Consider the following 13,404-nt stretch of genomic DNA (forward strand, 5'->3'; position numbering starts at 1 on the left):
GGTCCTTGAATGCGTCCAGAGGAGGGCAACAAAGCTGGCGAAAGGGCTGGAAGGGATGTCCTGTGAGGGGCGGCTAAGGACTTTGGGCTTGTCTAGTTTGGAGAAAAGGAGGCTGAGGGGCGACCTCATTGTTCTCTGCAGCTTCCTGAGGAGGGGAACTGGAGAGGGAGGTGCTGATCTCTTCTCCCTGGTATCCAGTGATAGGACATGTAGGAATGGCTCAAAGCTGCACCAGGGGAGGTTTAGACTGGACATTAGGAAGCATTTCTTTACCAAGAGGGTGGTCAAACACTGGAACAGGCTTCCTAGAGAGGTGGTCGATGGCCCAAGCCTGCCAGTGTTTAAGAGGCATTTGGACCAATGCCCTTAACAACATGCTTTAACTTGGTCAGCCCTGAAGCGGTCAGGCAGTTGGACTAGATGATCGTTGTAGGTCTCTTCCAACTGAAATTCTCTATTCTGTTCTATTCTATTTATCAAGCTTATGTTCCCCAACCTTAGGAGCCCCCGGCCAATTAAGTTTTCCCTTGATTGTCCCCATCTGAAACATTAACAAAACCAAGGACAATAGAGAATAATGATTTGGCAAATGCTGCTGAACTGCACAAGCAAGAAAAAAATCACTGCTCTCATTTTTTCATTCTAATAGTGCTGGCAATAAAAGTTCCCTCTTTCCCTATTTGACTCAGGATTCATTTTAACCAACTTGTTCTGCTGGAACTAGGTTTCAGAATTAGTCAAAATATATAAGATATCCAGAAAAACATTTTCTACCCAAGTTTTATATATATATCCTCTATTGTACAAGCTTTGTCGTTCTTCAAACCCTCAATTTCAAATGAGCTATTAGGAAATACCAGCATAAGCACTGATGCCAACTAAAGCTTGCATGTCTCCCAAGTCAGTGTTACAAAACGTCCTTAACTACAGCAATTTGACCACTGCGTAGTGCCATGCTCTTAAAAAAACCTGACAGAAACATCTCAAGATAGGCAAAGCACAGCTCACAATTGAGTCTTCAGAAGGTGCCTCACTGAATCACTCACTGAAGCCACCTGCTGCCTGCACTTCATGACGGCATCCCATTTGGAAGGTATCTTCAAGTGCTGCATCAAACACTCCTGTAACGTGCAGACACGGTGCGGAAGGAAGCCACCCGTTGCCATTGAGAACTGCAGAGCATCAGCAACCTGTGATGGAAGGGATCAATATGCCATGACCAGCAGCCGTTAACCTAAGGCAAAGAATGTGGAGGTTTGACAGTGGGGATGCATATTAGAAGTAAAGTACGCTGCAAACAAATTAATCCTCATTTTGACTGCATACAGTTGCAGAGCTAGTAATCTGACTCCTTAAAGCTGTTAAGTTACACAAAAGGGTAAATTAAGTTTTAAGAATGACATATAGGTTATATGTTGTGTTAGTCTAAGGCTCCTTCTAGCCCAGTACTCCTGTCTCCAGACAGCAGGTGGTTAGGAGCAGTATCAGAAGAGAGTAAACATACAGTGATACTTCCCCAGGATACTTATGGGTTTGCCTTTTATCTAAAACCTGAAATAGTGATGCAGCGTAAGGAAAACATGATGAAAGAATATGTAAGTTGTCAAAAACCTTTTGCCCAAAACCTGATTTTGCCAGCAAGACTCATCTTTGACAGCATACAGAGCCAGAAGGGAAGCAGACAACAGCCTCCAGCAGCGACTGCATGGCATGGTGTTTGCTTGTTTCTCATCTGGGTTTCATCTCTTTTACCCTTTTGCAGTAAGAGCAGGAACAGCCCTGCTGAACACAAAGATGAATGGGACTATTGCAACGGGTGCAGAGAGAAGACTGGAAAAGAGTCCACTCACCAGGGGAATGGAGAGGAAAAAACCAAAAAGCCTGCATACACACTCAAAATCTGAGACTGAGCTATCTGTCATTAGAACAACCTACCCTTCAGACTTCCTCTGCTACTCAGAAGCCTGGATTCCCACTCCGGTCCCCTGAAATCCCCACTGACCTCTCATTGCCCTTTTCTCCTCACTACTGCCTCCTGAGAAACCTTGAGCCAACACTCAACACAAGCATCCACAATCCCACCACCAAAACCATCAGCTTACAGGGCAGCCCAGTTTTACTGCAAGGGTTACAGCAGAAGCCACTGTTCAAGCTGTTCTACCACACGCTGCCCATGTGCTACCTAGATCAGACCACGTAGTGCTTGGCAGTACCAGCTCAGCCCCTGCAATAGTGACCACAGAATTGTAACTGACCTCTTCTGGCCTCTTACAGTGAGGGTAAATTCCAAGACTAAACCCCCATTCCTAACTTATCTATAAAGTCTTTGGCGGGGCTGGGGGGGAAATGTCTTGTCCAACAGCAAAGGCAAACAAGCTGGTATGCTTTATTAATGACTAAAGCTGCCTCTAAGGCATCATCTAAATAGCTAACTGCTGCCTTCCCTGAGAGAGAAGCCATGTCTTTGCTAAGCCTACCAGATGAAAGTGCTAAGCCAATCCATTTACCGAATTTCCAAGAAATAAAGACTGTATGAAGGTATTATGAAGAAAATGCAGAATGTTAGAGCACCACAAGTAGAACAAGCAATCTTGGACTAAGAAAGAAATGTGATACCTCCTATGCTCTGTGGTAGGACAGGATCTAGGACTGCCTATATTTCTGCTAGGCTGACTACATTGCTGCAGTCCAAAGAAGTCTACAACCACCAGCTGAAAAGCGGCAGGAAACATACCTGGAGAAAGGAACTGCAACAATTCAAACTGATAAGTTCACTGAAGAGAAGAAAATGGAGGAGACCCAGGTGAAGCTGACCTTCACTGGACTGTAAGCACAAATCACCAGGTAAAGAGGAAGTTTCCATCACTCATTACTGAACAGTCCTTTGTATTGTACTTCTGACCACCAAAACCTTCTCTGGCTTTTTGCTCTCAGCGGCCAAATGCAGATGAAGAACCACCTCAGGAAAGACCTTCTCAAGCAATCAGTTACTTTTACTCAAAGTCAAAACAAAGATGATGTTCAAATCTATGGAAATATATTCCATTCTTCTAAATGGTTAGAGATAGAGTTTCTAGTAAAAAATTTCAATGTCTTCCAAACAACGAGAGAAACGACTTAAATATTTAAACAAAAATGAAAGCATCTTTGCAATCAATATTCATAAGAAGTCTAATCTGAATGAACAAGGTTATAGAATAAACTTGCCCGCAATGAAAACAACGTTTTAGCTTTCACTGTGAAAATCTTTGTCCAAAGTCATTGCATGCTAACGGCTTGAATTCAAGGGCAGAAAAACTACAACACACTGAAGAGTAGTGTATGTGCATTGATCTGTGGAACCAGACAGCAACAGTGACTTCTACACTTGTACATTTTATGATTAAACCTTGCATGGACCTCTGTCTTATGGAAAGTATCAAGCTGTCAAACTTTCTTTATTCTTTCAGCACACATCTCTAGGAAGAGTTTTATTACTTCTTTTGGTAGTACACAGATATGCAACCAACAACATTTTACAATAGGCAGGGATTTCAGAGCATGAGAATGCTCTAGCCTAATGATGCAGCATAGAAGTGTCCCAGAATGCAACGTTAGGGATGCAAGCACTGAAAACAGCCATTTGCCTGCTCACTATGCAGCTTTTTAGGCTGCTATAGCCCAACAGGGACAAACACACACCCCCCGAGACAGTCAAATGTGAAATAGCAGTATCAGACTTCCACAAACATTATCATTAAAAGTTACTTCAACAGGTGATGTTTAAGTACTATAAGAACGTCTGCGGGGAAGACAGTCAGCGAACATCAGAAACCTTTCACTTCCATCCTCCACATGTTGTGTTCATTGTATTAGGTTACTTATTGTAAGGAATAAACAGTTGCAGCAACTGGCCAAAACCCAGGGATGAACCACACTTTTCAAATTATGCAGGCGGGATCCCATCTAACTCCGAGTTCTTCATTGCATTGCTGTGTTTTTTAAGCAGTCTCACTTGTGCACACAGCCTGTTCCAATTTTAACAACACTGAGAAACTGTCTCTAAGAAGCGCTTCACAAAAAGCACCTATGAGAGTTTGCTCAGAGGTGTCTCCCAGTTATTTACTCCAGTGGTACAGAGTAGAAGACAAGACAGCTTAATTCTACAATATCAGGTACACTGCAGGGTAGCCAGAACCAGACTACTTCACTAGCTTACTTACATTAGAAGTAGGATTCAGGCCAACGAATCAGAGTAATTGAATCTAAGCCTAGAGATCTACCAGTGCAAGAAAAGCATGCATGTCAGCTCATACCAAGACAACAGAACAATGAGTGCAATTCTGTGTATCTCAGACCCTAGGGTGGATAGTTCTGGTTAGTTGTTTCCACTGTATCAGTTACATGTTCTAGCCAGTACAGTTGGGAGCGCTGGTGGGAATTTTCACCCCTACTTTTTTCATGAAGTCAAGACTTAACACTGACACTGACTGATATTTGACCTGTAATGGAATAACATAATTTTTAGGGGCAAAAGGCCAAACTAAGATCAGAAAGGGACTGAGAGAAACCTCTGCTGTATAAAGCTTACTACGTAGCCCAGATTAGGGCTTTGAAGAGTTACTATAAGCAGTCATATCTGTGACATGAAAAGTCAGTATATAGGCAAGGACAAGTCATACATAACTATGCATAACATATCCATGCCCATTATGAAAGATCATAGCCATTATGTTATTTTCTTCTTTCTCGAAAGGCTCTAATTCTCCTGTTAGTCACGCAACATTAACTACCACAACTACCAGGGCCAGCACCAGCAAAAACAGATTTTTGTGGTAACCTGGCCTGTTCTCTCACCTCCACCACTGCTTTTATTAGCAGGTGCTTCCCAGTGCTGGATACCTGTAGCCCGAATCTGTTTCTACACTTGTGAAAGGCACAGAAAGAGTAACAAAGAACATAAAGCACAAGCTGACGCGGCTCCTGTTTAAGCCACAGTAGCCTCAGGTTGTGCCAAGTTTGATCAAGACCAGTTAATACATCTTAAAAAAAAACCACATTAAACTTGCTGCTAATACTAGATATTAACTACCTTTTAAAATGGGTCTACACAAGACTAAATAACACTATCAGCCTTGCCTGCTGGTCCTTTTTAGCTAGAACAAAAATGCTACGTTTACATGGTTCAATAACTGTCACATTCGAGTAATGTTAAACCTTCTCTGAGAAAATGCCCTGAACAAGGCTGAAGTTTCTCTTGTCGAAGCTTTTGTTCCCAACCAGAATATTTGAAAGGTACCTGCGTATCAAAGACATTGAAGAGAAGGACACCGTACTGGTGAAAGAGGCAGTCTGAGATCCAGCGGCAGTCATGCATAACCTGAAGTAAGGAAGAGCTGTCAGACAAACTTGTGTCCAACTGCAACTTTTTGGTGCAGCTAGATCATCATATACGTATATGACCTCTGTCACCACAAATGTCCTCACACACCCTGTACCCTTACCTTCAAGATGTTTTTATCTTCCAACACCATTTGTAATCCATTTTTGAAAGCCTGAGGTCCCAGACGGAAGATATCAAATAGAAAAATATGGCTCTTTGTTGCTATCTACAACAAATTCAGTTGCAGAGAAAATGAGTGAGGGAGAGAAGAACAAAGGATTTGAAAGTAGGAGAGTGCGCTCCGTTGCCCACAAGCCATAATCTCCTATGTACAGGCTTATGTTGGCGAGAGCAGGTTTAGCTTCCTTGATGCTAATCCATAAACAAGTCTTGTTTTTTCCAGAGATGCTCAGAGACTCTCACAATAATTAGAAAGAACAACCCAGTAGCCTACTATACACAGTTAAGTACAGCATTTTGAGACATATCAAGAGCAAACCCTATGCACAGTACTTAAAATAAATTCCTACACCTATTATGGTGACATTTTTAAGAACCACTTCCAACAAAGTTTTTGTGCCCATGACATTCCTTTCATTGTCAAAGACCACTACCAAAGAAACGAAGGATATCGTTTTCCATCCTAGCATTTCAAACAGGATATAAAATTTAGGTTTTGCCTATGTTCAAATTCATAGTGGTTTAACAAAAGATGTTATTTGAAAGCAATTTAGCCATACCAAAGCAAACATTTTGTGGACACTTACTTTTGCATAAACGAGTTAAGTTTGAAGCATGAACTCCCACACAAGTTTTTGCTTTGGATAAAGACACTCACTTTTAAACCGACTTAAAAATAAACTAAGACAATTTTGAGCTAATATATTAAGCTATTCTCCTTTCTGTCCCTTCCTTTTCAGATGTTGATAACGTAACAGCCAATTAAGATACTGTATTATCTTTACGGATTTACTCCTCCAATTATATTGGCATTGTGATTAGGTCTTGCAGTTTTTCAATAGGTAACAGCTGTACTAGTGCAATAACTCTACCTGTATACAAGTACATAAAGATGGCAAACCAAATACGTTGTATTGTTATATACAAATGTATATATTACATACAAGTTAAAAGTAATTATTATTGCCTTATAACAGCACAATTCTTTCTGTAACAAGTCTCTTTTGAAATACCTGATCTGTCTTGAAGAACATCATATCCCTTACCAAAACAGTTACGTGAGTAAGTCTTAAACACAGGCTAATCTTTACGGATTTACTCCTCCAATTATATTGGCATTGTGATTAGGTCTTGCAGTTTTTCAATAGGTAACAGCTGTACTAGTGCAATAACTCTACCTGTATACAAGTACATAAAGATGGCAAACCAAATACGTTGTATTGTTATATACAAATGTATATATTACATACAAGTTAAGTAATTATTATATTGCCTTATAACAGCACAATTCTTTCTGTAACAAGTCTTTTATGAAATACCTGATCTGTCTTGAAGAACATCATATCCCTTACCAAAACAGTTACGTGAGTAAGTCTTAAACACAGGCTAATCCCCAAATGTTTCTCAGTTATGCCTCTGTTTAGTGGCACATTTTGGGAAATACCTGCTTCTTACCTCAAGCCATGAGAGTTTTCCATGACGACACAAATTAACACCTTCTGCTGCTATACTGACAACACACTGCTGTTTTAGGTGCAGCACCTAATGAAAAAAATAAGGATAAAATAAGTAGTGCCAGAGAATGATAAACAGAGGGACAAATAGTAAACTGCAATTTTTCTGGTCATGATCCATATTTAAAAACATAAATACAGATAAAAACCACAATGAATCTCAGATATATAGTGATCCAAGAGAAACAAACACAGTATCAGTCCAGTTATGGATAGACAGCTGGAAATTCCGCAACTAGAAACAGCAACGATAGATTTAGCAGAGATTATGGATAACTAAAGAATATAGACTCCCCCGATCCCCTCCCAAGAAATTCTCCTAAGTAGGTTTTAGGAACTTCCTTAAGATCACATAAAGAAGATGTTCCTTTCAGTTAAAAAGGAGAACTCATTTTCTAAGGTATAAAAGAAAAACTTGTCACTCTTACAGACATGAAAAGTTTTCAGACAATTAAGATAAAGCAACCTGTAGTGTGCACGTAACACAAGAGTAGAAGGCATAAACAGAAATAAAAAAGCCAGCTTCTTTTTCAAGCAACAGTTAGATTCCTCTGTAAGCACGGAAATCTCTTCCTGTGGGGAACAGCTTTTTCCTCTGTATGTGCAATAGATTTACCATAGTAAGAGCCCAAACTGCAACTAATGTTACTGCAAGACAAAATGGCATGGAGGACCTATAGTATGGCTGGTCTAGTTCAGGATCTAAAAAATGCTATTAAATTTAATAATAAATCCATCATTGGCTCCATGTTCTGAAACAAAACCTTTCTACCAAGTCCGCTTATGTTGTTATACATGATTTAAGAGAAAAAGGTCCAGGCACGTCTGGAGTTCCAAATACCTACAAAAGCAACACAATCAATTCCCTCTCCAAATGCCAACAAATCTTCATGTTGTTCCCTTCCTAAACAAAATAATCGTTCACTAAATAGTAATACTGACCCTTCACCTCAGTTACTGGTGATAGAGTCTGAGAACAGCAACCAACACACACTGATGCAGATTCACATCCACCCACTGCAAACTCGTGTGCACTGCAGTCTTTCCCTGCATGTATGCACACTTTAAATATACTTTGATGCCACCAGAGATACCATTTCTACTTGACTTAAAGAAGCCAGTTACTACCTATTACTCAAATTTCACTACAGTCTGCAAAAGTGATTTCCAGTATAAGTCGTCATGAAGCAGCGCTCACAATCCTGCCACCTAATGGATCTACTGGCAATTAGAACAGAACAGGCTTAGAAGTCATACATGCTGCATAAGAGCTTTCATTACTACTTACTGCTGGGCCAAATTTCTGCTGGAAACAATCAACAACTGTGTACTCCACGTTCTCTTCTTCCTTCTTCTCTGAAAGGAAGGGGAAAAACCCCCACATTAGACACTCCCTCTACTTGAGTAAACTTTGCACAAGGTACGTATTTCAGTTGTACAATCACTCTTAAGTCTTCTGGTTTAGCTGTTCAGTTCTTCCCTCTCTACTTCCTGAACACACCCAGACAGATTACTGAACTGCCTGATTCAAATGTGTACAGTCTAGAGCATGAGCCAAAATTCTGGTTTTTGACAGAAGAACTGGCTGTTTAAAAGTGAGTTGCAGCGTTACTTTTTGTCGTGATGATGCACAAAGGAAACAAAAAGGTTTCAGTTTAAAAAATTACATCCACTAAAAAAAAAAAGCACCCTAATTCCCAGGCTTGTCCAGGGAAGGAAAAAAGACTGTAGCAAAGACAAAAATAACAGACAGTGACACCACAGAACATGGACAACTAAGTGATCAGGCAACGAGAATTTAAGCCAGATTTTAGTATTTTTAACACCTGCTTAACAATGTCTAACGAACAGGTAAAGAAGGGCTCTCAAAGATTCTCCCTTCTCTTTAGCTAAGATACAAATGTTAATAATATGCATCCATGACAACAGAAGGACAATCTTCTAAACTCTAAAATAATAGTCAATTGAAAGATCGTAAGAACAAATTTTTAAAGGCTCTCCCAGATCACATCAACCCTTGCTCATTTTCTCCCCCACTACCCAGGTAAACACAGCTAACCTTCCTTTAGCCTACACAGGTCTTGCACTCTTGTCACAGCTGTACGAGAACAGAACGAGCTGATCACATTTTGGATCTGTACCTGGATATGTGTATACAGCAGGCACCACACAACCAAATCAATGCAAGTATGTGACAGCTGGCACAGAACCAAAGAGCAATAGTCTTATTGAGCTCTGAGTTATCTATCATGCCACATACATTTCAGGAACAAGTATAAGATTAAAACAATCACCAAAGAAGAATGCTCACTGGCTGAAGCACTTTGATTTCTCCAAAAGATCAGTTGTGCCGCTCAGCCACTTTTACAGTTGATGAGAGCTACAGGATAAACATTCTGGAAAGCAGATGAGTTTCCTTCTGATGTTGTGAACATCTGCAGGCAAAGAGCATGTCTGCAGAAAACAGGCTCTGTACCTATCTTTCTGTGACCACTGTTCTTTCAGAATACATCCTGTTCTGATACAGGCAAACCAAGAGATCACAGCCTCTGGGAGAGATGTTGTCTGACAAAGACAAACTAACTACATTGCTTGACTAATATCCATATTACCTGAGAGGGAGTATTTTAAGCTATTTGAGGCTCTGAGCTGGCTCTCTTGGAAAACGCAAGGAGAACTCCGTGGGCCACAATCTGCTGGTCCTGTGTCTGCTTGTTTGTTCCCTTCAACAGCTGAAGTGAACCTGCATGAGCAAGGCAAACATACAGAGCACAGAAGTCAAAACATTACACATGCCATCAGCACTGACATTTTAATGAAGAAAATTATTTCATCCAATGCCATCTACCTGCATCCAGACAATGAACTGCCGCATGTGAAGCAACTTCCCAATCCAAAGTGCTTAAAAATAAAATATAAACTACACACAAAAAAAAAATAAGCTTATTTTGCACAAAAGGGCCTTTATTTCAGATAAAATTTCACATTTATTCTGAAAGTAAAAGGTGAAAGCAGAACCTGAATAGATGTTTACTGCAACGGTCATACCTGCATCCAGACAATGAACTGCCGCATGTGAAGCAACTTCCCAATCCAATGTGCATAGTTCTTAAAGATGATCTTGAAGCTACCCAAAAATAAGCTTATTTTGCACAAAAGGGCCTTTATTTCAGATAAAATTTCACATTTATTCTGAAAGTAAAAGGTGAAAGCAGAACCTGAATAGATGTTTACTGCAACGGTCAGCAATGGTTTCAAGGGAAGAAAGAGTTCAAAGTACGAAGAATGAAGTACCTGACCTGAGCCCAAGAACCACGCAATTTAAATATCTGTAAGTCTTTACACTGAATCAATAATATTTGGTCCATTAGTTAGTTACTGTAATTGGAAGGTGATTTTACAAGTTCACCAATACATAGAACAGTTATATCCACTGAAACGTTACTGTAATCAAATGGAAATTATTAAATCATATAAAATGGTAGCATCTCAGGACCAAAAAAAAAATAGTTAGCAACATTCACCTGACTGAGATGTCACATATAAGATGCTCAATTTCTACAACAGGACAGTCTGAGGTCAAGAATACTTCACTGGGAAATATGACTTATTAGTATAAATTTCCTAATATTGATATAAAACCATCCCATTACGATTATAGAGCTCCAATCATGTACCTCTCTATCTCAATAGAATAAAACATAAAAAAACCTTTCTGATCAGCCTTTAGATGTAGCTGAAGAATCTTGTATCTAAAATTGTATATTTAAAGGATTAACACAGGAGCCTGCTACCAAGGTGAGCATATTTAAGTTATGTGTGAATGTAGGCTTACTTAACAGGGAGAAAGAAGACAAGACAGCAGCAAGCAAGAAGACTGCCGCTAATCACAATTCTATGTGCTTTTTAATTATATTTTAAGGACTATTCAGTAGACACCACTTCATTCCTACTTCTCTTAAGAGGAAGAATAAACAATTCAAATGTGGTCTTGTGAGAAGACTCAAAGCAAAGTCATCCAGGAGCATGGGTCTGCAGGAGTTTGAAACATATTTTTACCAGCTTCCCAAAGTCACATTTATATATGTTTCGAGAGCATCTGTATAAACCTAACCTTCCCTGTGCAATTGTCCTGGAACTGTTCCACCACAGAAGAAGTGCTCATGGGAAATTCTCCCTGAAACCATAAGCTGACAAGGAAACAAACCAAGCAAATTCTTCTACCTAGGAACACTAGTGGAAAGAAAAAAAAAAAGAAAAAAGCGAGAGAGAGAAATTGTAAGCAATAGCTTGAAAGAACCTTTTACACAGTGGAGGTCTTCCACTCACCACCTTGTTCACCTCTTTAGAGCAGAGAAATACAAACCTGGCACAGCTGAGTCTGAACATCAGTATTATACTAAACGTAAGTGGTGGCTCCCCTAGCAAGCACATCCCACCCTTTCTCCTACTGTGAAAGGAAGGAAACATTTCAACGTACTCAGAAAGCATTGCTGTTCCGTTCCCTGACTCTGGTTCATCCAGCAATTCCACTGCAATAGAAAAAAGTAACTTATACTCTAGTGCTGACAAGCAACTTTTTGACACTTGTTATCTCCCAAAAAAAGGAGAACCATAACCGATACTAACAAACACAGGACATGGCCATACATGCAAAAAAATTAATTGAACTCAAAGTATAGTTTAAATAATTTTAAATTCACTCTGATGTACAAATCTACATAAAATAACGTATCAGTAGCCTAGATAAGGTGTATTTCAGAACTCTAGCATTTAAACAAGACTAATGGCTTAGCATCCCACCAAAAACAACGTCAGTATTGAACTACAATTAATTATTTTACAGACTATTACATATACAATAAAGCAGGTACAAGGAAAAAGGCAGAATGGAGTCAGTTAATCAGTTGGTAAGTCCAATAGCTACCTTCTAGCTACTTCCCCCTCAGCACTTTGCTCCTTGTCCCCAGAGCAAAGCAGATGCCAACAGAAAAGCACAGGACCTTTATATACTAGAAATGTTTTTTTTTAAATAATCCCATATTCTTATCACTAGCGAATCACGGAAAGTGGCTCAGATAAACAGACCATTTAATAGAGATGCTTTTGCGTGTGCAAATAAAAGCAAACCCAAGTTAACTAGAACTTTAAGCAATTTAACTTCCCAGCAGAGTCCATTAGTGAAAGTCTTGTACATATAAGAACATACACAATGAATGTAACTTGCCTTCAGGACGTAAACGGGGGGGGCACGCTTATCTCAACTGATCACCTTCGGAGTGGTTACTTTCATTAGTGGTCTTATTGGACTTTGTTCATTATTTAATTAATAAGCTTTAATGCAGTACAGCCACAAGACCTTCACAAAGTAGGGAATTATTATTTCACTGATAGATAATTGGGGAACAAAAGTTGTGTGATTTATACAACATTCTAATTCCTACTGATATTAGAAGAAAGATGTGCAACTGAAGAATTTAGCAGAGTGACCAAAAAAATGGATTTAAAATGCTGAACTAAGAGTGGGCATGATCCCTGTACCCCAAAATGCAGTAAGAAAAGCCTCACCATCAACTACTTCACGGCCAAAAAACATCTTTACTCCTGGAGTGCTTCTGCCAGTTTCCAAGTTCTTCACTGAAATAAGGGAGGGGAGAAAATACAGACATACATCAAGTTCCACTGTTTGGGGTAAAAGCTTATCGTTTGCAGAACAAAGGAAGACCACAGGAGCAGGTAGTACTATTGACTGGGGTGGGGGATCAACAAATGGGTTATCTTAAGTGACAGCTCTTTCACTCTACAGAAGAGGGTTTCCGTAAGATGACTGTGCACCGAGCAGGACACAACTCAAGGCTGCTACACCTACACAGTCTCACAGCTGAGAGCACAGGCAGGTGCTGCTAACTGCCACTTTAAGTGTACGTTTTATTCATCCCAGTGCCCGTTTTGGCTCCCGGGAAGCACCCACGGGCGCTCCGTGGAGCGCGGCGGGCACGCTCGGCGTGGGAGGCTGCCCACGCCACCTGCGCCACAGCGTCCACCGCGGAGCCAGGCGCCCCTGCACCAGCGCCTCTACCTCAGCGACCAGGCTCACAGCTCTGGGCTCGCCTGCACCCCTCCCTCTCCCCTCACGCATGCTGAGGCGGCACAGAGCACTCTGAGGCCAGCGGGGCGAGGCGCGGCCCTGCCCGCCGCCGCGGGGGGCCCCAACCTGCGCGCAGGAGGAGGCTCCGGTCGGGGTTCACGTGCTGCAGCACCCCTTGGAAGACGCCGCATTTTAAGGTGACTTTAACGGTTCTCTCCAGAAGGGCAGTGAAGCGCTCGCTGCTGAGAGCCATGCGACAG

The 13,404-nt window shown here is 40.7% G+C and overlaps 1 protein-coding gene across 1 annotated transcript in view; it reads right to left on the reverse strand.

Annotated features, from left to right (window-relative positions):
* EXD1 (exonuclease 3'-5' domain containing 1) overlaps positions 1-13,404 on the reverse strand; it is a 24,577-nt gene that overhangs the window by 10,004 nt on the left and 1,169 nt on the right. Inside the window, exons 2-10 of the mRNA XM_019471586.1 lie at positions 13,271-13,386; positions 12,625-12,693; positions 11,537-11,588; positions 9,669-9,799; positions 8,345-8,412; positions 6,998-7,084; positions 5,484-5,588; positions 5,279-5,359; positions 1,047-1,190 (exon numbers count right to left, since the gene is read on the reverse strand). Of these exons, the coding sequence (XP_019327131.1) occupies positions 1,047-1,190; positions 5,279-5,359; positions 5,484-5,588; positions 6,998-7,084; positions 8,345-8,412; positions 9,669-9,799; positions 11,537-11,588; positions 12,625-12,693; positions 13,271-13,386 (853 nt within the window). The remainder of the gene's footprint in view (positions 1-1,046; positions 1,191-5,278; positions 5,360-5,483; positions 5,589-6,997; positions 7,085-8,344; positions 8,413-9,668; positions 9,800-11,536; positions 11,589-12,624; positions 12,694-13,270; positions 13,387-13,404) is intronic.

The sequence above is a fragment of the Aptenodytes forsteri genome, unplaced genomic scaffold (genome assembly GCF_000699145.1).
Source record: "Aptenodytes forsteri isolate BGI_AS27 unplaced genomic scaffold, ASM69914v1 Scaffold146, whole genome shotgun sequence".
In the NCBI taxonomy this organism is placed as follows: Eukaryota; Metazoa; Chordata; class Aves; order Sphenisciformes; family Spheniscidae; genus Aptenodytes; species Aptenodytes forsteri.